The sequence below is a fragment of the Hibiscus syriacus genome, unplaced genomic scaffold, assembly GCF_006381635.1.
Source record: "Hibiscus syriacus cultivar Baekdansim isolate YM2019G1 unplaced genomic scaffold, ASM638163v2 tig00110893_pilon, whole genome shotgun sequence".
NCBI lineage: Eukaryota > Viridiplantae > Streptophyta > Magnoliopsida > Malvales > Malvaceae > Hibiscus > Hibiscus syriacus.
This window is the reverse complement of record NW_024062901.1, coordinates 6,140,098-6,167,006: the sequence shown is the minus strand read 5'-3', so window position 1 is coordinate 6,167,006 and position 26,909 is coordinate 6,140,098. Positions and strand designations below refer to the sequence as shown.

Genomic DNA, 26,909 nt, shown 5'->3' with positions numbered 1-26,909 from the left:
ATGGCTAATAAACATACTTGTACAAAGAAAAAGATACCCGATCTCGGCACCGGCCGATTCCGAGTTCAGGCAACAAGGCTTATTATACCATTATCAATTGTTTCCACAATTCTCCATGCTTAGATAGGCCATCAAAACCAGAAACAAGCAAGAAGTCGAGCAAAGAAGCTGTCATTTATATTATAGTCTACAAGAAGACCTATAAAATTCGACAAATCCCTTTTCCTTCAAGCTTTCAACCGTTTCCTTGAGGCTCACATCCAAAGGAATGAATTCTACACCCAAAGTTTTTGCCTTTTCCTTCGAGACCTGATACGTTGGCGCACAAGGCTTGCCATTCGCGCATCTGTCATTTTTTTTATCGAACGGTCACTGTGTAAGTAATATCTCAGCATCGAGCGTGCAACATAACGCATAAGATATGTTCTTCCAAAATTGGAATGAAACACCTGAAGGTTAAAACCATACTGCAATAATGGTGCAGAGTATGTAATGGTTTAAGGTTTAGAAGTTGGAACTTACTTTTCAGGAAGTTGGAGAGAAGGATAGAGCTCGTGTAAGATCTTCACGATTTCCGAGTAATGCGCAACTCTCTCAACTAAACAGTACCGTCCGGTAGCTGATGGAATCTCAAATGCCTGGATATGTGCATTGGCAACATCTTTAACATTGATCCAACCCAAGCTTTCATTGGGGAAGGTCTGTGCTCCTGCAGAGACAACCGATTACCATTAAGCAAATAGCAAAGCATCAATCTCCAGCTTAAAAACAAGAAAGAAAATATTGGCCAAGAATACCTTTAATTAAGCTTAAAATTGCTGCAGCACTGGTATTAAGTGTTGGTTGTAAAAGAGGGCCAATTACCATAGCAGGGTTTATGGCAACCATGTCAATGCTCTTCTCCTTTGAAAATTTCCAGGCAGAATCCTCGGCCATTGTTTTTGAGGCTACATACCATCGCTGAATTGAAAAGATTTCAGCATTAATATATATAAACTTATCGTGCACTTATAAACGTTATGGCTGTTACAAGTGAAAAGGGCCAGAGTTTCCACTCACTATCTGCAGAAATTATGGGATTAGCACCTATTTTGCAATATGATAGAGCAAGCATACAGGCTTAAGGTTTATAACCGGCTAAAGTTCCCATTTTTTACAAGATGGACCAATCATCGAGCATTGAAAAAGATTCAGAAAACAACTGAACTAATGATATTTTAAGCCTAACCACAGCAAAATAATGACTATTAATTGAGCACACTCTCATGTAATCAAATCTCCATATACTATGGTTTTCTCGCTTACTTTCCCACAATTCTTTCGATATAACACGTTGAAGTTCCATGAAAAACACAACACTAGTCCAAATGCAATGTCAGATGAGATAGAACGCATACAGACCTTTAAGCGCTTACAGTATTCAGAATCGGTAAACCAATTTTCATCGACGACAACATCGGGTGTACGAGGTTTTCCGTTATATACAACAGCAGATATAGAAGATGTCAGTACCACTCGTTTGACAGAAGGGGTGTTAGCACATGAGTTCAAAACGTTCAATGTCCCTTTCACAGCAGGATCAATTAATTCTGCCTGCTACGAGAAACAAAGAGTAAAAAGTTATCAATCAAAAGAGAAATAAAGCTAAAATCAAGTCAAGAAAAAAGGTGGTTACACTCTTCAAATATTACAAAATGGTAATTTTGGAGGTCACCGCCATGGATCAACTAGCATGCATGCAGGGGTGGACCAAGGGTTACTGCCTGAAAATTTTAAATTCCGATATAATTTATATATTTTCCTTGTAATTTCTATTAATAATCGAATTTCGCAACCTTATAGTTATAATTAATATAAGTTGCTACGCTCCCAACATAAAATACTGCTCCCTTCTATGTATGCATGTAGTAAATCTCTAAGCACCACAATTTCAGTTTGCTAGTAAAACTCTATAGGATATCATAGACGAAATAACTTTATATTTAATAACTTACATCATAAATGAAAGGTACGAAAATATAAAATGAAGATCAAACCTGTGGATCAACAGCATCATTATAAACGGGAGACGCTGTGTGAAAAACACCATCACAACCATCAACGACAGAATCAAAGGAACCATCTTGCAATAGATTTGCTTTAAACAACTTCAGCCTGCTCTCAGCACCTTCAAGTGCGAGCAAGTGTTGTGTCTTTCTTGGATCATCTATTGAGAAATAACAAGTAATTACAAACACCAGAATTTAGATACAAACATAAATCAAATGGAAAAGGAACTCACTGGGATCGCGGACAGAGGCTCTGACAGTGTAACCACGGAGAAGAAGCAGCTTAACAATCCATGATGCAATGTAGCCAGAAGCTCCAGTAACGCACGCCGTTTTTCCTTCTCCACTGCTCATTTTCTTGGGTTCTTGCTTCTCTCCATTTATTTGGTTTCTTGCTCTGTTTTTTGGCTGGGGATTGCTTATCATTTTCTTATAGTTATTTCCTTCTCATTGACAGCCCCTTTCTTCCAATTTCTAGCTTTATGGTGTTCTGATTTGGTAAAGTTTTAGGATGATCAAATTCGACTACATCTAAGGGAGCAGAACCTCCAGAAAAGCAAATGTCTAAGGTGGGAAAATGAAGGGTTAATCGTATACATCATTAGTAGTAGAAGAATGAGAAATATCATATAGAACAATAGATGAGAGACTATGAAGAAGCCTTTTTCACTCCATGAGGTCCGTATATATATTAATAGATTCGAAAATATAATTTAAGGTATATATTAATAGTATAAAATTTTTAAACTAGATTGACATAAATAAAATTTTAACATGAATATCATCAATAAAATAAATAATATAAATATTTACACATTAATGGTTAAAATAAAAATTTACTCAAACTTTAGTGGTTCTTTATGTAATTTACCCTTTGAGGAAAGATAAAACTAAAGAAAACATGTTTATCATGTAGCAAGTTGTATTACATAAAATATTACTTAATTACTTAAATTTTTATCACGTCCAAATATCACAAATAATATAAGTTAAATTATACTGAATGTCTCTTATATTTTCGGTTTAATTAATTTTATAATCGGTTTAAAAATATATATTTTTGATATCTTACGTTATCGACAGAGGCGGACCCAAGATAAAAATTCAGGGGTTGCAAGAGTTATGGGGTGACACTTTTAAAGGGTGACACTTATATTAGAGGTGACACTTGTAGAGAGATTATCTGGGATACCCCGGATATCATGGAGGTCCGCCTCTGGATAAGGTGTTGTCTGGGATATCCCAGACACCATGGAGGTCGCCCCTAGTTATCGATCTATTTAATTTTAACCTTCTATGGTTAACTTTCTGTTAACTTCCGGTAAGATATATTGCTTTATGATTTCATGTTACTTTTAGAAGGTTTTGGTGAGTACATTGACGTGTTCATCTCATATTCATGCATCGCCTTTTGAGTTTTTGATAACGATCCCTTTTAGCTTAAAAACAACCCTGATTTAGGGTTTTGAGGGAAAATGTGCAATGTGGATTCGTGGGTGCTGTAAATCGCTGATACAAAAGGAGAAGAACCCCAAAAAAGGGAAAACAGCCATAGCTAATGTTGAGAAATGTGACGGTGTAGGAATGGTTAGGGAACCCCCAAGGGATCGTTGACGAGTGGAAGATCACCGCCTTCCAAGTGTTGCAAAAGTTCTGCATCTTTTCTGCTTTACTTGTAACAGAAATCAATGGCGTTTTGGGCTTATTTCGTTTTTTTCCGAATCACTACTTTAGTGCCCAGCTTTTTACATGAACTGGTTGTCAGGGATGGTCCAGTGTCCCTCAAATATTACCGATAAGAATAAAAGATTACTAGAGAAAATGATTACTGAGAATGTTGTATTTTATGTTTAGTTGATTTAACAGTAATGTAAGATTATCGTGTTTGGTTAAAGAAATAAAAGATTATTAGAATGTATATTTGACCAATTGTTCTTGTTATATATTTATTTTTTAACAAATTAAAAAATATTTATATATTCTCTTTAAAAAATTTAAATTCATAACTTTTTTTTACAAAATTGAAAATATAAAAAGGTTTAATGAAAGTGTAAAATTTTATTTTAACCCCTGAACTTCATATAAAATTTTAATTATAGTTTTTTTTTAAATCTAAAATAGTTTAAGGATAAATTTGTAATTTAATATTCGTAGAATTTTTATTATTCAATGACAGAATAAGAATATTTTTGAAGAAAAAAATTAAGGGCATTTTAGTCCAAAACACCGATAATCCATCAATACCTAAGGAAAGAGAGGTAATTATATTCCCGGTAATATATCCCAAAAAATCTACTATTGATAATGTAAGATTATCGGGAATGTCAAATATTTAAATTCAATAATTTAAATTACGATCCTTTATCGAGTCAAATATTTTAAAATTAGATTCACTCATTCTAAAAATATTTCATCAAAATAAAAAGGATCGTAATTTAAATTTTGAATTTAAATTTGTAAAAGTTCTGCCATTTTAGATAACATATAGTCAAGATAGTTAATATTGGGTGCTGTGAGAGTGTTTATCCTTTCTGATGCCTTATCGAATCCTGAACCCTTTAAAAATAAATCTTTAGTTCACGCAGACTAATTTTTTTTGTCTTTAAAATTATTTTTGTTAAAATTATTTTGAATGACATTTTTAGTTATTTGACATACCTAACTTAAAAGTATATAACGACTCTAATTAAAAATTTTCAAAAATCTCATATTTTCCTTAAAATAAAATAATAATTATTTTAATATTAATTATTAAAAATAGTTATATAACAATAATTTATTTACTACCAATATGACTCAGTTTATTTACTCTATTTTTTAAATGCGCTTTGGTTCTTCTTTGTTTTTATCATTTCGATCGTTTTTCATTTTCCGTTATTTTTCCAAAACTATATTTTTAAACCGATAATCTAAATTAGACACACCAAAAACATAAAGAATTCCTAGGCCTGTAAATGAACTGAACGTTCAGCGAACCGTTCATGAACCGTGCGGCGGGAAGTTCGTTTATGTGCGTTTATTTATTAAATGAACGAACATGAACAAGATTTTGTGTTCGTTTAATTAAATGAACGAACATGAACAAGATTTTGTGTTCATTTACGTTCGGTTATGTTCGGTTATGTTCGGTTATGTTCGTTTATGTTTGTTCGGTTATGTTCGTTTATGTTCATTCTTTTATGTTTAACCCAATCTTCTTAAATCAATTTTGGTGACCAATTTGTAAGTATCTTAAAAATATTAATTAATCTGATATTCTGATGATCAATTCCATAATTAACCCAATTTTATTTGGAGATTAAATCCAATATGTTAACCCGTGAGGCACCTCACACCTATATTCATTTTTCCCTTTTTTTCCCAAACCTTAATGTTCACTAGAGAGTGGAGACGATCACTGAAAGCTTCAAAACAAGTTATATTATAGTACAATCTGAAGTTTTACAGGTATGTTTTCATCTATTTCTCTGTTTTATTTGGCTTAATAGTTAATATGTAAAGTTATTGCGGATATCTTCACATCTAAAACTCAAGAAAATATCATACTTCTTTCTAGAAATAAATGGGAAGATAAAGGTAACAATCGAAAGTATATGAGCATCAATAAAGAGAAAAACAAAACAAAGGTTTCTATGCAATTTCTACAAAAGAGTGTAATAGCGGAAGTAATATGTTTTCTAGGAAGAACCCATTAATAATTAGAAAATACACTTTGACAATGAACTTTTGTTTTTATAGTTCTTGTGTGACATTTAGTTGTGGAGTAGACTTTAAGTACGTTAAAATTTTGAATGGTGGTTTAGCAATAATATCAGTTACGATATGTAACATCGAAGGGATTTCGGATCTATTTTATTGCCTTGTAATCTAATTTGTACCGTTCGAAATCTTCATGCTGTTAAATTTTCTACTCTGCCAACGGAAAGGACCATTATTAACAAAACTCACTAAAGTCTGACATTGATGTCACAAAAATTTTAGCCGATGAATTTATTATAATAACGTAATGGAAAATGATTGTTCATATGTAATCATGAACTACTAAGATAAATGTTATATCGTTAAATTAAAGTCGTGTGAATCATTTAATATCTTTAAAATATCGATCGAAATATTTGATATCTTCAAACATTTCATCACTGCTAATCAGCTCTTACGCTATTTATCATTGTAGATTTGGTTGATTTGCATTGTCGACTATTTTTCATGAAAGAATAATAGAAGGTAGGGTCTTCAATGTTTATATTCGTTTATGTTCGTGTTCATTTATGTTCGTGTTCATTTATATTCGTGTTCATTTATGTTCGTGTTTATTTATGTTCGTTTATTTATTAAATGAACGAACATGAACAAGTTATATTCCTTAATAAATGAACATGAACAAAAAAAATTTTGTTCGTTTATGTTCGTGTTCGTTTATTTATTAAATGAACAAACATGAACATATCTTCGTTCGTATACATTCGGTTCATTTACAGGCTAAAAATTCCTCTATAGTTAAAAAATAATACCAAAACTTACTTGTTCACAATTCTGCTTCCAATTTAAGTCGTTGTCTTTTCGTTGTCAATGACAAGGAAATAAGATAAGAAAATGATTCACAATTTCCGATCGGCCAAAGGGGAAAAAAACACAGCAAGAAACCCAAGAAATAGAGAGAAGCAAAACTCTCCCAGAAAGGAGAAGAAATGAGCAGTGGAGTAGGAAAAACGGTGTGCGTTACCGGAGCTTCTGGTTACGTTGCATCATGGCTTGTTAAGCTGCTTCTTCTCCGTGGTTACACTGTCAGAGCCTCTGTCCGCGATCCCAGTGAGTTTCTTTACCATTTTATGTTTTTGTTTGAATATGAATTCTGGTGTTTGTAAATTGTAATTACTTGTTATTTCTCAATAGATGACCCAAGAAAGACACAACACTTGCTTTCACTTGATGGCGCTGAGAACAGGCTGAAGTTGTTTAAAGCAAATCTATTGGAAGAGGGTTCCTTTGATTCTGTTGTTGATGGTTGTGATGGTGTTTTTCACACCGCATCTCCCTTTTATCACGATGTCGTAGATCCACAGGTTGATCTTCACTTCTTTATCTAGATAACCCTTTTTTTGTTTCTTATTCATGTATACTAGGGATGAGTGTTCGATCGGGTGAATAGAGTAAAAAAGTTTCGAGTTAGTGAGTCAGGAGTCATATTTTATAAAAGAAATTTTATTTGAATATGTTTTGAGTCAAGTCGAGTTCTGCTCACACCGAGTGTATACCATAGTCCATTTGGCATGGTGTTCATTATGCAAGCTCTAAGTCCGCTACCAAATTGAAATTGTTTGGTGCTTAGAGATTTACTACATGCATACTGGGTTGTAGCTTTATTTCTCTTTTGATTATTAACTTTTTGCTCTTTGTTTCTCATATCAGGCAGAATTAATTGATCCTGCTGTGAATGGTACATTGAACGTTTTGAACTCATGTGCTAAGACCCCCTCTGTCAAACGATTGGTACTGACATCTTCTATAGCTGCAGTTGCATATAACAGAAAACCTCGTACACCTGATGTCGTCGTGGATGAAAATTGGTTTACCGATGCTGATTACTGTAAGGGCTTAAAGGTCTGTATGCGTTCTATCTCATCTTACATTGTATTTGGATTAGTGTTGTGTTTTCTTGCGGAACTTCAACGTGTTATATCGAAAAAATTATGGAAAAGTAAGCGAAAAATGGATTATATGTGGAGATTTGATTGAATGAAAACGTGCTTAATTAATTTTCATTATAATGTTGTGGTTAGGCTTACAAATTTCAATAGTTTAGTTGTTTTCCGAGTATTTTTCAATGCTTGATGATTGGTTCACTTTGTATCAAATAGGAACTCTAGCCAGTTTATATAAACTCTTAAGCCTGTATGCTTACTCTATCATATTGCAAAATGGGTGCCAATCCCATAATTTCTGCAGATAGTGAGTGGAAACTGTTACCCTTCTGACTTGTAACAGGCTACTTCGTTGCAAGAAGTAGATTCTGTTTATCACTATTGTCATAACCATTTTTTTTTAAAACTATTTTTTATTATTTTTAAAAACGATTATGATTTTAACTTTGGAAAAATTGGTGATTTGGAATTAATTTGGATTAAATTGAATAGAGTCGCCATCGACCTTTGGATTAGGTAGGTCAAATACCTAAAAACGTCTTTTAAAAACAATTTTAAGAAAAATAATTTTATAAGACAAAATTTTGGTCTACGTTACCAAAGATTCATTTAAAACAGGTTCGGGAGTCGGTTACATGTGGGGAAGGGTAAGCACCCCACAACGCCCAAAATTGGTACTGTGTAGCTTACACATCGTCGTAAATGGTGGAAATTACAATTTGAATATGAAGTAAAAAATGATCTATTTATTGAATATTTGTTGAAATAATAGAAATACTTCACTTGGTAAGAAATCTCAAGATTTGCAATCCTCCAACGGGAAAGCTATCTCATCTATTTCTTATCTATAAAGTATATCCTATCTTTGAATTACCACTAAATAATATCGTCATGAGTAGAAAATAAAATATGCTTAATTTATGTATCGTTAATATCAACATAACAACCATTAATACAATAAAAATTATGAAAATAGAATAATAAATAAATTATGATCTATTTATTGAATATTAGTTAAAATAAAAAAAAAATCCTTTTATCGATAAGAAATCCCGAGATTTGCAATCCTCCGCCGGGAAAGCTACCTCGTCTATTTCTTATTTGTAAAGAATATCTTCTCTTTAAATTAAAAGACAATGACGAAAATTGACATAAAATACATCATATTATACTTTTCCAAATCATACATCCCTCATATTAAGATCCAACGAAGAAATAATAATAAAGATTAGAATTTAAATATTAAACTATGTGACCATCAAATAAATTAATCAAAAAAATAAAAACAATAAAAATAATTTCTATAAGCTTGTAAAAGGAAGAATTTGCATTTTTTATTTATTCAGTTTGAACGTCGTATCAGATTGTACCACTTCGATCAAGTGATACTTTCCACGCCCGTTCTATAAATATGTGTTCTTGAAAATAAAATCAAATATAATGAAAATAAATGCAATTGGATATATAAACATTTACGTTAAATTATATTAAATACATTACTTACATAATACAAATAACCATAGAATATGTAAAATACATTCATACATAAATAACTAAAATAAAACTAAGTTAACATTACAAACCAAAATACAAACCAAATAAGCACATATGATAATTTCAGGGACCAAAATACAAATACAGAAATTTAAAGGGCTACAATCGAAGAAACATAAGTTAAATAACTAAACTGAAATTACACAAAAACATGAAGGATAAAACAAATATTTAAACCAAATGCCAAAACAGTGACTAAAACAGAAAATGCATAAATCTGAGGGCTAAATTCGAACATCAGCTAAAATTACACAACACATGCAAATAAGGACTAAAACGATCATTATATGAAACAAGCAACTAAAAATCTAAACACTTAGAAAATATAATACTAATCATATAGGATTAAAACGGAACAAGATGTAAATAAAGAGCTCAAAATAGAAAGATGAAATTTCATTTAGGATCATATTACAACCATTACAAAGCTAAAGGGATTTAAAATGTAGTTCACCCATAAATGCTAAGGACACGCGTACAAGATTACAGAGATAAGAGGACCAAATGGGCTATTAGCCCTTAATCCCATCACTCGGCCTCAAAACGACGCCGCTCGACGTCTGAAATATAACCCTTTTAAGGGTTATTCTGAAACCCTAAAAATCATATACTCTCCCCCTCATTTCCTCAGCCGATCTCCCTCTCTCCTTCTCATTACAGAGAGCCGAAAAGGCTCTCAAGCTTCTCCTTCTCAACCCCTTTTTCCAGCAAACAGAGGACCCAAAACTCCCCGGCCACCGTGGATCGGTGGCCATGGGGAGTAAACTCATCTCTCTCTCCCCTAAAAACCTAAGCGACTCAAAACCCTAAAAATCACCTCACTCCAACCCTAACCAACCTAGAAGAGGAGAAGGCTTTACCTTCAGATACGGGGCTAGCCGAGATCGGAGAAGGTCACAACGAGGTTCACGGTGGTGGTTCGAGGAAGAGGTAAAACTTTCTTTTTTCTCTCTTTTTTTTCTGTTTCGATTTTTTTCTCTCCTTTTCTGGTTTCTTTTTTTGTTCTTTTATCTTTGCTTCCCTCTGGATTCCTGGTGAGATGATGATGATATCTAGGTAGCTAGGATTTGATTTCTCTGATTGGGTGAATAAAATCCAGATTTTTCGGGATTTTAGGGTGCTATTCTAATGGGTTTTTTTTAGATTTGGGTAAGTTTAGGCCACTGTTATTTGATTGGGTTACTGTTTTTACAGGAACCGGTCACTGTTCACGCAGGAGAGCAGTCGGCGGCGACGGGACACCTCGGCTTGGTGGCTCGGTGAAGATCAACGTGCGGCTGGGGATTGGAATCTGGCTTGAGCGGCGGCTGTGTAGTTAGGGGATTAGGGTTGAAACCCTAAATTGATTTAGGGTTTGAAACCCTAAACTGATTTAGGGTTTGAAACCCTAAACTGATTTAGGGTTTGAAACCCTAAACTGATTTAGGGTTTGAAACCCTAATCTGATGGGTTGTTGGGGACTGGGATTGGGCCAATTGGGCTTCGGGTTGTTGGGCTCCGGGATTGGGCCAATGTAATCTGAATTGGGCTTCTAAGCCTGCAAAAAAAATGTAATATGTAAAATTAATAATAATAATAATTAATAATAATAAAATAAAAAATAAATAAATATAAAAGACCCGGACAAAAACGGGTGTCAACAGCTGCCCCTCTTTGCACATACTTGTGTTAACAAGAACAGTGCAAAGACGACAAGCCAACACGTTTTTGTCTGGTTCTCCCTTTCAAACTTAGAAATTGAATAATGTTGATTGTTGGGGACGACACTGCTCATACGTGATGAAGAGTTCGGGTCGTCTAAGGGAAACACGATTACGATTCCTACATGATGAAGAAATCTGGTCAAAGGATGACACGACTCATACGCGATGAAGAGTTCTGGTCATCTTTAAGAAGGGTGATAACTCGGTTCCTACGTGATGAGGACGGCTGATTATCTAAGGTTGACACGGCTCCTACGTGATGAGGAAGTCTGGTCGTCTAAGGATAGATGACATGGTTCATACGTGATGAAGAACTCTGGCCATCGTTAGGAAGGGTGATAACTCGGTTCCTACGTGATGAGGACGGCTGGTTATCCTAATGTTGACACTCTCCTACGTGATGAGGAGATCTGGTCAGTTGATGTTGACTGATTCATTGCTTCAATAATGAAATAAGTCTCGAAGATCCTGTAAAAATGGTCATATGCCATGATTTCATGTTAGCAATATGCCCTAAGGATGATCTAAATGCATATTTAAAGAGTTATGCTCAGTTCGATCCTGGCATTGGGAATCTCTCATACTCCTTGACCGGAATATGCGATATTTATGCGTTTGTCCATGCCTGGTTACTTCCTTGACCTCTCATTAAATATTCTTTGACTTGGACCTTCTGATCTACCCCGAGAGAGTTTATCTTGCCTCTTTGATTCTTTGGTCATTGATTGATTTTTCAGAGAAAATTCATTCAGAATGGCCTTTCCTTGTTGCATGCCTTTAAATTGGGACTTCTTTGCTTGGGAAAAGTATGATTATGTTGGAACTGATTTCTTTAATTTAAACCCTCTTTTTCCTCAATGATTTGTTTAATGATTGATGGGAGCGTGCCTTTGTATGTGTTCTCTGGCGAACACCTGTTTCAAAATCCCCATAATCTGACACTTTTCAGAGTAAAGCATAGTAACCGATGTTGTTATTGATTAGTAATTTGGTGAATATATGCGAGGACATTGAATCAAATTCAAAAATTTCACAGAAGATAGATAATGAGAAAGTACAATCTTTTGGGACAAGAAAGCAAGTATATACAAAGAAAAACAATGGACAAATATAGTGAATATCAAATGCTGAGTCCTTCTATTTCTTCACCCCAAATCTTTCTCGAAAGTTGACATGTGTTTCGAAGATTCAGATCGTACAAAAGATGTGTGAGCATGAGAGTCTTTCCCTAAACTGTTAGGCTTCCGAGGGAATCCACCATTTCAATTTCTGATTATTCGAGCCGTCCATTACGGATTTTCAACTCGAATCCTCCTTTGGTTTCAAGATGCCCATTTTGGGTTTTCATTTTGAACCCTCCTTTATTTATTTTTCTTCTTTTTTCATTTTTTCATTTCATTTTTTTTTTCATCTTTTTTTTTTTTTTTTTTTTTTTAAGTGTAATATCGCTTGACCGAATCTGAATTCACAGGATTAGGCAAATCTTCTCCATCCATTTCTGTTAACACCAAAGCTCCTCCTGAGAATGCCTTTTTACAACATAGGGACCTTCCCAGTTCGGCATCCACTTCCCTCGAAGTCTTTTTGCAAAGGTAGGATCTTTTTAGTACCAATCACCTTCACGAAATTCTCGAGGTCTGACTTTCTTGTCATATGCTCGTATCATCCTTTTCTGGTACATTTGGCCATGGCAGATGGCTCTCAGCCTTTTCTCCTCAATCAAATTTAATTGATCAAGCCTACTTTGTACCCAATCAGCCTCGTCCAGTTTCAACTCCATCAATACTCTCAAAGAAGGTATTTCCACCTCAACAGGTAAAACTGCTTCCATCCCATATACCAAAGAGAATGGTGTTGCCCCAGTAGATGTACGAACGGACGTGCGATAAGCAAGCAATGCAAAAGGTAATTTTTCATGCCAGTCCCTATATGTTTCAGTTGCTTTTGTGATGATCTTCTTGATGTTTTTATTCGCTGCCTCTACTGCCCCATTCATTTTTGGGCGATAAGGAGCCGAATTGTGATGTTTGATCTTTAACTTTGTGCAAACTTCCTTCATTAAATCGTTGTTCAAATTCAATGCATTATCTGTGATGATCCTTTCAGGTGTTCCATATCTACAAATGATTTCTCTTTTTAGAAATCTGCACACTGCTCCTTTTGTGACATTAGCATAAGAGGCGGCTTCAACCCATTTGGTGAAGTAATCTATAGCCACTAAGATAAAACGATGTCCATTTGAGGCCTTCGGTGAAATTGCCCCAATGACATCGATGCCCCACATTGAAAACGGCCAAGGTGCGTTCATTACATGGAGTGGTGAAGGAGGAACATGTATTTGGTTATCATGAATCTGGCATTTATGACATCTTCGAGCAAATCTGATACAATCTCCTTCATAGTGGACCAATATACCCAAACTCATGATTTTTCTAACCATTGTGAATCCATTAGCATGTGTTCCACAAACTCCTTCATGGACTTCCTCAAGTATTTTCTTGGCCTCGATTCTATCCACACATCTCAAAAGCACCTGATCCTTGCTTTTTTATAATATATCTCCATCAAGGACATACCCCATTGCTAATCTTCTTAAGGTCCGTTTATCATTCTCAATTGCCTCCGCTGGGTAAGCCCGATACTTCACATATTGGAGAATATCATAATACCATGGGAGATTATCATCCTCTTCTTCCTCTATGTTGCAACAATGAGCTGGAATTTCTCTTATACTCATCCGAATAGGCATCATTCGAGATTGATCATCGGCCTTAAACATAGCTGCCAACGTAGCCAAGGCATCTGCCATTTGATTTTCTTCACGAGGAAGATAAGCAAAGAAATTTCTTCAAACTCTTTGATCAACTCCATCACTAAGTTCTTGTATTCTATCAACTTGGAGTCTCGAGTCATCCATTCCACGCGAAGCTGATAAATAACCAGAGCAAATCGCCGAATACTTCTAGGCTTTTAACTTGCGCTCAATTGCAGCTTGAATACCCAAGATACATGCTTCATATTCTGCCATATTGTTAGTGCATTCAAAGGCGAGCTACTAGTACAAGGATAATGATCTCCCTCAGGTGAAACCAGTATTGCCCAATTCCATGTCCCACAGCATTAGAAGCGCCATCGAAGTTCATTTCCATGCTTCATTTTCGGAGTATCTCTTCAGTAACAAATATACTCATCAAGTCCGTTCGGAAAATCAAATTTTACTGGCTCATAGTCTTCTAATGCTCTGCTTGCCAGGAAATCTGCAATAGCACTCCCTTTAACTGATTTCTGGTTCATGTAGACAGTCTTGATATCAACCAGGTAGTATGATACAAAATATTGTCTCAGCCTGGCATCAAGACAGGAGCATTAATTAAGTAACTCTTAATTCTATCGAAGCATTCTTGGCAACTATCATCCCATTCTCCTGGGTTTTGCTTTCTCAATAATCGGAATATTGGATCACATTTCTGTCAACTGAGAGATGAATCTGGCAATATAATTTAACCTTCCCAGAAAACCTCGTACTTCCTTTTGGTTCTAGGGGAGGTAATTCCAAATTGCTTTGACTTTATCAGGGTCTATTTCTATCCCATTCTCACTGACTACAAATCCCAATAACTTCCCTGAAGTAGCTCCAAATGTGCACTTGGCCGGGTTAAGCTTGAGCTGGTATTTCTTTAATCTTAGAAATAGTTTTTAAGACTTTTACCTGTTCTTCTCCAGTTTGTGATTTGGCAATCATATCATCCACGTACACTTCTATATCCCTGTGCTCATATCATGGAACAACGTAACCATGGCTCTTTGATATGTTGCCCCGGCGTTCTTAAGTCCAAAGGGCATCACCTTGTAGCAAAACGTACCCCACATTGTCACAAAAGTTGTCTTTTCCATGTCTTCTGGGTCCATCTTAATTTGATTGTAACCTGAGAAACCATCCATGAAAGAGAAAAGAGCATGACCCCGCCGTATTGTCAACCAAGGTATCGATTGTGGGAGTGGAAAATTATCTTTGGGGCTCGCTCGATGAGATCCGGTAGTCAACACACATCCGAACTTTGCCATCTTTCTTTGGAACTGGCACTATGTTTGCTACCCATTCAGGGTACTTGGCCACTTGTAAAAATCCAGCATCGAATGTTTTTTCACTTCTTCCTTGATTTTTAATAGCATATCTGGTCTCATTCTTCGAAGTTTTTGCTGAAACAGGCTTGCATTCCGGTTTTATTGGTAGCTTGTGCATCACAATGTCAGTCTCACCCCGGCATATCTTGATAAGACCAAGCAAACACATCCCTATATTCCCGAAGAAGGCTTATAAGACCATCTCTTACTTTTGGTGAGAGTGAAGTGCCAATTTTAACTTCCTTTATATCTCTTCTGTTCCAAATTTATTGTTTCAGTTGTCTCTTTGTGGGGCAATATTTGTCTATCTTCCTGCTCCATCATTCTAACAAGCTCAGAGTTTAACTCACATTCCTCTTCATCTTTATAACCCTCAGATTCTTCGAGACACATGTCATTTTCAAAATCAATTTGTGTTCAAAAATATCATTACTCGAACAGTTGATATCTGAAGACCTGCGAATCAAAAGGAGTATATTTGGCTGTGGACAAAAATTTTATATAATATTTACAAGAGAATAATTATCAATAAAGAATAAAGAATACTCAAGAGATGAATAAATACTTGCTAAGATTAGAATGAAAGAAGAACACTGTTTCATTAAAGCAATGACAAATAACAATTGTCCTTTTACAAAAGCCCTATTATATTTGGTCAAAAGGACAGATTTGTTATTATGCATTACTTTGAAAAGTGCTTATAGAACACAGGGAGTCTTCAACAGTGTAATTGTTCAAAACATAGCAGGAGGACACGGACGGATTGATGCCAAGGAACACTCTCCAGTAGACTCTTCTGTGAACGTTGATGCTCAGGCTACCCAATAAATCTTCAACAATTTCTGTATCTTCAATATCCCCTGACTGTTTCAGCGTGTCAATCATAAATCCTCCAGACACAAAAGATTTGGAGAGTGGTGGAATGACCATGAGTCCCCAAAAAAGTCTTCTCCCTTTACTCTGGCCTTCCTCCTTTCTTAAGCTTTTGTGCATCCTTGACTTTATCATGGTACGTTGGTTTGTATCCGAGACCAAAATAATTTCTTAGGAACTGGAGCCGACCCTTCAGTGATTCCTTGCATTTCTTTCCCAAGCCTTTCCCTACCTTTGCTCCTCTAGCTAAGGTCTCCTTAATTGCATTTGTATTTTTGAAAGATGAGGATGGAATTCTTTGCCCTCAGAGATAAAAGTAGCATTAACAAATTCCAAGGACTGGAAGGAGGACTCTAGTGCATTTTCATCTACCCCTACATATGGTGCATCTGTAGTGATAGAGGCAATGATGTCTTCTTCCGCTTTGATGGTCACTAGAGTCCCATCAACAATGAATCGGAGCTTTTGGTGAAGGGAGGAAGGAACTGCCCCAGCCATGTGAATCCAGGGTCTCCCTAGCAAGCAACTATAACTCGGATGAATATCCATGACAACAAAATCTACTTCAAATGTTGTAGGGCCAATTCTGAGAGGGATAATCATCTTCCCCATTATCTTGCGTTCTGTCCCATCAAATGCCCTTACAGCATTGCCACAAACCCTCATTTGTGATACATCCACAGGAAGTCTATTTAGAGTGGCGAATGGCATAACATTCAAGGCCGATCCGTTGTCAATTAACACCCCGAGACGATGACTCCTTTGCAATGAGCCGTAATGTGTAAAGCCTTGCCCCTGCCTTTTCCTTCTTCAGGTATTTCGTATCATAAAAATAAATAAAATTATCTGCATTAATATGTTTACCATCCTGTCCACACGTTCCTGGTATATCCTTCCCTACAAAAGTTTCATTCAGCACTTTGATCAGAGTATTTCGATGTACTTCCGAATGCAATAGTAGAGATAACATTGAAATCCGTGCTGGGGTCTTATGAAGCTGTTCCACAATATTATACTCGCTGGTTTCAGAAACTTTAAAAATTCCTGAGCCTCCTCAATCTTAACAGGCTCATTCAATTTATCCTCAGGATCTTAATAACCACATCTCTTGCTTTATCAGCCTTTCCAGGAGCATAGCATCTTCCACTTCTGGTGAAAAATCCAACTTCAGCAACCTCTTCCTCCTTACTCTCAGGAGTATTAATTGGCATGTATAGTCCCAGGGAACACTCTTGTACTCTTGTAGGCAAAAGGCGTAGGGGTTTTGATCACCACCCTAGATGTTATACTTCCACTGCTGGCCCCGTAATTTGGTTTCGATATGACCAGGACAGGCTTTTTCAAATTCTTTTCAGCTTCCCTTGAATTTTCTTCAGAAGCGCAGATATATCTTTCATTCTCACTCATTTCTTCATAAAACTGCAACTCCTGCTTGTTCATTAATTCTTGGACTATTTGCCTGAATTCTTGACAGTCCTGAATATGATGACCATTTTCACCATGGTATTCACAAAAGATCTCTGTCTTTTCCGTTGAGCATTCATTTCTAGGGCTCAACAACCCTCTCTTTATTCGAGCATATACCCATTTCAGTGGTGTTCTTATTTCTTCAATTCTCTTCTTAATTTCTGATTTTTCTCAATAGCGTTCACTCCCTGATTCTGATGATTTGGAAGCGGGTTTGCAGCAACACAGGGTGATTCAGAATCATTAAAGGACACCACCTTTCTCTTGATCAGATCTTCAACCACTCTTTTAAAAGCGAGACACTTTTCAATGTTATGTCCTCTGAGATTTGCATGATACTCGCATGTCTCATTTTCGTTGAACCATTTTGGATAAGGTGGTTTAATTGGATCAATGAATTTTGGTGACACTACGTGAGCTTGGACTAATCCATGGAAGAGCTCACTGTAAGTCATTGGTATGGGAGTGAACGTCATCCTTTCATTGTTATGCTCGCGCTTAGTCTCTCCTTGGGATGAAGAAGAATTTCCCATTTTCGGCTTACTCACAGAGAAATTTACATTATTCACCTCTCCTCTTTCCTTTTCACATAGGGTTTCTTTACAGGAGTTTGGCTACGACAATCTGCCCTTCTTTAATGCTCTCTCGATCATCTCTCCACACATCACGATATCAGAGAAGCTTAGTGGCCACTCCTAAATATGATCAATATAAGGAGATTTTAACGTATCTATAAACATGGTTATAAACTCCCTCTCAATAAGCGGTGGATGCACCTGAGCGGCAATATCCCTCCAGCGCTGAGCGTACTGTCGGAAGGTCTCATTATGCTTCATCTCCATATTTTGGAGAGTAACACGATCAGGCATCATATCGGTAACGTGTTGATATTGTTCTTTAAAACGCATTGGCCAAATCCTTCCAAGACCCTATTTTAGCTCGGGTTAATTGGTTATACCATCTGACAGCTGACCCGTCAAGCTGGCCTGAATTAATAGCCCATCATCCTTCACAAACATCTTCGACAAAACATGGTCAAGTGAGCAACAGGACAAGTTTTTCCATCATACTTTTCAAATTCCGGCATTTTGAACTTTGGTGGTAATACTAGGTCGGGCACAAGACTCAATTCCTCTGCATTCATTCCGTCTTGAGAACCCTGCTTTCCCATTTCTTTAAAAAACCCTTTGCACCAATCCTTTAAATGCTCTGGTACTTCGTTTTAGGTTTCTCCATTTCCTCAGGATCTACATCAATACTCATGAGGACTGTTTTGAGGGTTAGTCGTGGCCATTTGAACCTTACAGCTGAAGACCCTGCAGGATGCTCAACTAGCTTTTCAGGTGAGATAACTAGTCTCGGGGTAGACTCCTGCCTAAACTTCAACAGGGGCAGCGCTTGGTTCTTTAACTGTTTCAGTACGTAACCCAGACATCTTGGTCATCATCTCATTCATCATATTAGCCTGGCTTTGCAGGATTTGATCTATAATTGACTTTTGTGACTGATCCATCTTTGCCTGCCATTCTTGTTGTATTCTTAGTAAATCTTCTTGCATATCTTTCTTTAATTGATCAAGCTTGGCCTCCATGGCTCTACTTCGCGTGTGATAAGGATTGGAGTTTTTACTTGCCAGAATCGTCTGTCACATAACCCTTCGGAAATTAATTTTATTGTTCTTTTCAATTCGAATGCATATTATTGGTATGTGCTATAAATGATGCATTTTATGGTGATGCATTAAATGATGAATTTACTTATGCATAATGAACGATGCAAGTATGAAATGCAAATAAAAGGCGTTGACCCCAGCAGTAACCATTCGGAAATACTTTCATTGGATAAAAAGCTTCACTCATTACAAAGGAGTTCTATTACATATAAGGCCTAGCCCTCAGACTCAGCTCTACAATTTCATTCATAATGGTGATGATCTCCCTTGTATATTCAGAAACCGGATTTGTGCGCAGTTGGATGATCTCCGCTCTATTGGCTAATTCGTTCATGTACCGAGCCACTTCACCCATTTGAGCAATAGCTTCCCCCATCATGCGCTCGCGTTCATCTACCAAGGATCGATAGTGCTCATATGTATTTTCCCATCCCTTATTGATGCGTTTGATTTCTTTTTCTAGACTGGTAATATGAATTCGGCATTTCTGGAGTTCACCTTTCAATTCTCTGATTTCTTTATGGAAGGATTTGTTTTCTTCGAGAGCAACTCTTAAGTCCACTGAAGCGGGAGGAACTTGCACTTGCAGAAGGGATTGCTCAAGGCTCGATACATGACTTTTGAGCTCATCATTCATAGCTCGAGATTGGTTCATCTCATGTTCGAATCTCATCTGTAATTCTCCCATTTCTCCCGTGAGCTCATCTACTTGCTGACTTTTTGTTGAGAATCTCTGCATCCACGATCCAATCTCTGCCTGCTTTCTATCGAGGAATCGATTCCATCCCTGTCTCTCAGACCACATCTCTTCTTTCTTTTGCTTTCTTTCTTCTTCGAGCTCTAAAATTCTTCGATCTTTGTCCTCAAAGTCCTCAATTATACTGTTCATCTCAGTTTTAACCCCTGGACTTGATTCTTTTTTCTTCTAATTCTTTCAGGCTGACTTCTTTCTTCATGGAGTTTTGAGCTCTACGAGCCTCAGCTTTATACTGCTGATCAATTCCTTTTTATCGGCCTCTAGCTCGCATACTTTGCTTTTCCAGCTTCTATCTTCTTGATCTGACACTTGTTCTCAATTTCCAGACTTTGATTCGCCGTCTTGCAGCCGCTAATTCTCTGGATCCAAGTTTCTTTTCACTCGCTGCACCCTTTGATAATCTTTTTTTAAGTCTTCTAAATCGGCTTCCACCTCCTCTTTCCGTTCTCTCATCATTATAAACTGTCTGGCATGAAATTCAGCCTCGATAGTCAACATGAAGTTTTCTCTCTCTATCTCTTCTATTTTCTTGGAATCTTTAGCCTTTTCCGTTTCAAACTCAATTCTTTGGATTTCCAAATTCGAAGGGATATTTCTGATTTGTTCTTCTATTGACCTTGATCCCTCTCCAGATGTTAAAGGTATCTTATCATTTACCCTCCTGATTCTCCAGGCTTCATAATCAGGCGTCAAGATAACATCCGCTCCAACCACTTTAGTCCTAAAAGTCATCCTCCAAGAATCAGCCACATCTTTGATTTTCTTTCTATAATTGCCTTCTTTAAAATCAAATTCAGCACCAGTCAACCCATGAGTCACGGGAACAAACTGTCGGGCACCGTACTGTCTCAATATCAACAAAGGAGCGTATCCCACTCCTCCCCACAATCCCAGTAATATAATCCAATCCACATCTCCACATTTGAACAAGATTTGTGTATGCATCAGCCACGGTGTTCGCCATGCTATGTTTTGACTTTGTAGATTCCGGAAGAAATCAATCCATTGATCTTTCTGAGATACTTCAGGCCACTCCTTCGTAAGATACTCAGCGACAGGAGAATAATCTTTCAAAAAACGATTATAGTTGACTTTTTCTTCCTTCCAGAAATGGCTTCTGATCCACACGGTAAGCAATTGAGCACAACCCATAAAACGACCTCCCCCCAACCTTCTACATATATTCAAAGATCGGAAAGTTTCAGCAAGAATTGCATGGACTGGATTCACCTCTCTTCCTAACTTCTCAACCAAATCGACTACTGCTAGCTCGATCAGCCCCAAACATTTTGGAAAGATTACCAAACCATATATACCCAAAGCAAATACATCTCTACGCACGTTTTCATCTACATGTGCTTCAGCTATCTTTTGTAAGTGAGACCACGGCACTCCTCACTTTCTTTCCCTTGCGTTGCAAGCGATCATTTACCCATTTGTCGCTTGTGCCCGAAATCTTTGCAAGCTTTGACTTCAAAGAAGGCCCTTTTATCGACCGGGAGTAAACTTTGTCCACTTTAACGCTTGTCAAATTCAACAGAAATTGGTATTCCTCGAGGGTTGGAGTCATGTCCTCTCGGTTGAATGTGAAACAACTATAGGCCGGATTCCAAAACTGTATTATGCTTCGTATGAGAATCGGGTCTACCTTCACGTATATCAGATGAAATATATCCCCATAAGTCTGTTGAAAAGCTTGCCTCTCAATAAGATTCCAGCTTTCCCAAATTGTTTTCAATCCCTGAAGTTCATTCTGTTTTAAAGAAGCTGGTGTATAATCAGACAGATCCGACACGTAGTCCCCTGATAGACTATCTCCCTGCTCTTTCTGCTTGGCTTCGGACCAGTTCCTTACATCTGCTGGACTCACTTCTTTGTTTAGAAAACTCCTTTCCATCGTGAAAGTCTTTCCACTTTATCGATACTCACAGATCAATCGCCTTTTCTAATGATATGTCTATGCAGTATGAAAAAATAAACAAAACAAACAAAACAGTTAGTCAAAACAATTGCATAAATTTAACATAAAAATATAAGTAAAACGGGAAATAAATCTATTCTATTTATGTATTATCTACCCGAATAATATTCCTCAAAAAGGGTCCTATCCGAACATGCTCTCTACCCTTCTAAATTAATTAAATTCTAACTGCACCTAAATTCTATTTCATATGCTTTAACAGAATAAATCTATTCTACACACTCAAAAATAAATAAACAAAATAAAATAAAGAGGTTAGAGAGTTTCTCCATTGTGTACGCCTATTTTGGGTACCTATTGACGGACAGAGGTTCAGTATGACTCTACCTAGTGTGACCGTGCTATGGTTCACTATATGCATGGTTTCAGCTCTAACAGGAAAAAAGGAACTCAAATTGTCCTTGATGTCGGTGCCCCCTTGGGCTACCAAACCCTCAATCCTCACCCATTACAGGTTTCAAACGGACCGAGTTCAATTCGAGGGGATTCACTGCCTTATACCCATACGAGGAATAAATTCCTACGAAGGTATAAGGTATGTATCCCATGGGTTATTTGCTAAAACTCATACGAAGAATAAATTCTTACGAGAGTAAAGCAATCACCCTAATTAATTTGGATCGAAACTCATGTCTAGAGCTCATGTTATGCTAATGAAAGTGATGTGTGTGAGGAGAAACAAACAAACCTTTGACTCAAAAACAGGGAAAATAAAAATAAATAAAAAACACCCAACGAGAACTAAGAAATATCTGAAAAAATGAAAACAATTAAAATGTTAGTATATAAAAATAAAGAAATAAAAATAATACATAAAAATTCAATAAATAGATCATAGCTTTACTAAAGATTCGAACTTATAATTTCCACCATAACGACCATATATAAGCGACCGACAGCCTGACTCTCTAGAGTCCCCAGCAGAGTCGCCAAGCTGTCATAACCATTTTTTTTAAAACTATTTTTTATTATTTTTAAAAACGATTATGATTTTAACTTTGGAAAAATTGGTGATTTGGAATTAATTTGGATTAAATTGAATAGAGTCGCCATCGACCTTTGGATTAGGTAGGTCAAATACCTAAAAACGTCTTTTAAAAACAATTTTAAGAAAAATAATTTTATAAGACAAAATTTTGGTCTACGTTACCAAAGATTCATTTAAAACAGGTTCGGGAGTCGGTTACATGTGGGGAAGGGTAAGCACCCCACAACGCCCAAAATTGGTACTGTGTAGCTTACACATCGTCGTAAATGGTGGAAATTACAATTTGAATATGAAGTAAAAAATGATCTATTTATTGAATATTTGTTGAAATAATAGAAATACTTCACTTGGTAAGAAATCTCAAGATTTGCAATCCTCCAACGGGAAAGCTATCTCATCTATTTCTTATCTATAAAGTATATCCTATCTTTGAATTACCACTAAATAATATCGTCATGAGTAGAAAATAAAATATGCTTAATTTATGTATCGTTAATATCAACATAACAACCATTAATACAATAAAAATTATGAAAATAGAATAATAAATAAATTATGATCTATTTATTGAATATTAGTTAAAATAAAAAAAAAATCCTTTTATCGATAAGAAATCCCGAGATTTGCAATCCTCCGCCGGGAAAGCTACCTCGTCTATTTCTTATTTGTAAAGAATATCTTCTCTTTAAATTAAAAGACAATGACGAAAATTGACATAAAATACATCATATTATACTTTCCAAAATCATCCCTCATATTAAGATCCAACGAAGAAATAATAATAAAGATTAGAATTTAAATATTAAACTATGTGACCATCAAATAAATTAATCAAAAAAATAAAAACAATAAAAATAATTTCTATAAGCTTGTAAAAGGAAGAATTTGCATTTTTTATTTATTCAGTTTGAACGTCGTATCAGATTGTACCACTTCGATCAAGTGATACTTTCCACGCCCGTTCTATAAATATGTGTTCTTGAAAATAAAATCAAATATAATGAAAATAAATGCAATTGGATATAAACATTTACGTTAAATTATATTAAATACATTACTTACATAATACAAATAACCATAGAATATGTAAAATACATTCATACATAAATAACTAAAATAAAACTAAGTTAACATTACAAACCAAAATACAAACCAAATAAGCACATATGATAATTTCAGGGACCAAAATACAAATACAGAAATTTAAAGGGCTACAATCGAAGAAACATAAGTTAAATAACTAAACTGAAATTACACAAAAACATGAAGGATAAAACAAATATTTAAACCAAATGCCAAAACAGTGACTAAAACAGAAAATGCATAAATCTGAGGGCTAAATTCGAACATCAGCTAAAATTACACAACACATGCAAATAAGGACTAAAACGATCATTATATGAAACAAGCAACTAAAAATCTAAACACTTAGAAAATATAATACTAATCATATAGGATTAAAACGGAACAAGATGTAAATAAAGAGCTCAAAATAGAAAGATGAAATTTCATTTAGGATCATATTACAACCATTACAAAGCTAAAGGGATTTAAAATGTAGTTCACCCATAAATGCTAAGGACACGCGTACAAGATTACAGAGATAAGAGGACCAAATGGGCTATTAGCCCTTAATCCCATCACTCGGCCTCAAAACGACGCCGCTCGACGTCTGAAATATAACCCTTTTAAGGGTTATTCTGAAACCCTAAAAATCATATACTCTCCCCCTCATTTCCTCAGCCGATCTCCCTCTCTCCTTCTCATTACAGAGAGCCGAAAAGGCTCTCAAGCTTCTCCTTCTCAACCCCTTTTTCCAGCAAACAGAGGACCCAAAACTCCCCGGCCACCGTGGATCGGTGGCCATGGGGAGTAAACTCATCTCTCTCTCCCCTAAAAACCTAAGCGACTCAAAACCCTAAAAATCACCTCACTCCAACCCTAACCAACCTAGAAGAGGAGAAGGCTTTACCTTCAGATACGGGGCTAGCCGAGATCGGAGAAGGTCACAACGAGGTTCACGGTGGTGGTTCGAGGAAGAGGTAAAACTTTCTTTTTTCTCTTTTTTTTCTGTTTCGATTTTTTTCTCTCCTTTTCTGGTTTCTTTTTTTGTTCTTTTATCTTTGCTTCCCTCTGGATTCCTGGTGAGATGATGATGATATCTAGGTAGCTAGGATTTGATTTCTCTGATTGGGTGAATAAAATCCAGATTTTTCGGGATTTTAGGGTGCTATTCTAATGGGTTTTTTTTAGATTTGGGTAAGTTTAGGCCACTGTTATTTGATTGGGTTACTGTTTTTACAGGAACCGGTCACTGTTCACGCAGGAGAGCAGTCGGCGGCGACGGGACACCTCGGCTTGGTGGCTCGGTGAAGATCAACGTGCGGCTGGGGATTGGAATCTGGCTTGAGCGGCGGCTGTGTAGTTAGGGGATTAGGGTTGAAACCCTAAATTGATTTAGGGTTTGAAACCCTAAACTGATTTAGGGTTTGAAACCCTAAACTGATTTAGGGTTTGAAACCCTAAACTGATTTAGGGTTTGAAACCCTAATCTGATGGGTTGTTGGGGACTGGGATTGGGCCAATTGGGCTTCGGGTTGTTGGGCTCCGGGATTGGGCCAATGTAATCTGAATTGGGCTTCTAAGCCTGCAAAAAAAATGTAATATGTAAAATTAATAATAATAATAATTAATAATAATAAAATAAAAAATAAATAAATATAAAAGACCCGGACAAAAACGGGTGTCAACAACTATCTTTCACATTTAGGATTTGGCATTCAAATAGTGCTCTAAAAAGTTATAAAAATTCTTCGAACAGCTCCTATGTATCATCTTGCAAGATAATTTAAGATTTCATCGGATTCTATCGGCCAATCTTGTGACTATCTGTTTGTTGCCCTTTTAGCATGAAGGATATTGATTACACATTATGGAACAGCTCCTAGTTGTTGGCTTATTGCTTTTATAATTTGCATTTCAGTCTTATGTTTGTGCACTATTCTATTTGTGCATGCTATAGCCTTAACCTTTGCAAGTGTATGGTAAGTTTATATATATATATATAGATAGATAGATTCAGTTAATTAATTAATGTTTTTGCTATAATTATTTTTAATTCAGCAATGGTATGTAGTCTCAAAAACAATGGCCGAGGAATCTGCCTGGAAATTTTCGAAGGAGAAGAACGTTGACATGGTTACCATAAACCCTGCTATGGTAGTTGGCCCTCTTTTACAGCCAACACTTAATACGAGTGCTGCAGCAATTTTAAGCTTAATTAAAGGTATTCTTTGCCACTATTTTCTTTCTCAATTTTAAACTGGAGATTGATGCTTTGCTATTTGCTTAATTACTTGGAAAAGTATTAGTTTTGGATAAAAAATATGCATTTAATTTATGGTATCTCGTTCATTATCATCGGTTGTTTCTGCAGGAGCACAGACCTTCCCCAATGCAAGATTGGGTTGGATCAATGTTAAAGATGTTGCCAATGCACATATCCAGGCATTTGAGATTCCATCAGCAACCGGACGGTATTGTTTAGTCGAGAGAGTTGCACATTACTCGGAAATCGTGAAGATCTTACACGAGCTCTATCCTTCTCTCCAACTTCCTGAAAAGTAAGTTATAGCTTCTAAACCTTAAAACATTACAAACTCTGCACCGTTATTGCAGTATGGTTTTAGCCTTTAGGTGTTTCATTCTGATTTTGGAAGAAAACATCTTATGTGTTATGTTGCATGCTCGATGTTGAGATATGTACTTAAACAGTTACTGTTCGATTAAAAAAATTGACAGATGCGCGAACGACAAGCCGTATGTGCCAACGTATCGGGTGTCGAAGGAAAAGGCAAAAACATTGGGTGTAGAATTCATTCCTTTGGATGTGAGCCTCAAGGAAACGGTTGAAAGCTTGAAGGAAAAGGGATTTGTCGAATTTTATAGGTCTTCTTGTAGACTATAATATAGATGACAGTTTATTTGCTTGAGTTGCTTGTTCCTGGGTTTGATTGCTTATCTTAGTGTTAGTAAAGATAGGCAAAGTAATTGATGTAAAGGTTACTACCAATGTTAATAAAACTTGTGTGGCTTGTCA

General features: G+C 36.2%; 2 protein-coding genes across 4 annotated transcripts; one reads left to right on the top strand and one right to left on the bottom strand.

Annotated features, from left to right (window-relative positions):
• Nucleotides 1-164: 164 nt before the first annotated feature.
• On the bottom strand, nt 165-2,402 carry LOC120145139 (phenylacetaldehyde reductase-like). Its single transcript, XM_039159030.1, has 6 exons — nt 2,282-2,402; nt 2,037-2,206; nt 1,402-1,593; nt 798-960; nt 523-709; nt 165-346 (listed from the first exon to the last, which is right to left on the bottom strand). Exons 1-6 carry the CDS (start codon nt 2,400-2,402, stop codon nt 181-183), a joined length of 999 nt encoding a protein of 332 aa, XP_039014961.1. The 3' UTR covers nt 165-180.
• On the top strand, nt 1,666-26,909 carry LOC120145138 (phenylacetaldehyde reductase-like). 3 transcript variants are annotated; one of them, XM_039159028.1, is made up of 7 exons: nt 1,666-1,670; nt 6,729-6,857; nt 6,942-7,111; nt 7,458-7,649; nt 25,934-26,096; nt 26,247-26,433; nt 26,612-26,909. In XM_039159028.1, exons 2-7 carry the CDS (start codon nt 6,737-6,739, stop codon nt 26,775-26,777), a joined length of 999 nt encoding a protein of 332 aa, XP_039014959.1. In that variant the 5' UTR covers nt 1,666-1,670; nt 6,729-6,736; the 3' UTR covers nt 26,778-26,909. The 3 variants fall into 3 exon arrangements, with proteins under 3 accessions (XP_039014959.1, XP_039014958.1, XP_039014957.1); XM_039159027.1 differs by lacking the exon at nt 1,666-1,670 and adding an exon at nt 3,579-3,590 and having other exon boundaries at nt 6,727-6,857; XM_039159026.1 differs by lacking the exon at nt 1,666-1,670 and having other exon boundaries at nt 6,657-6,857.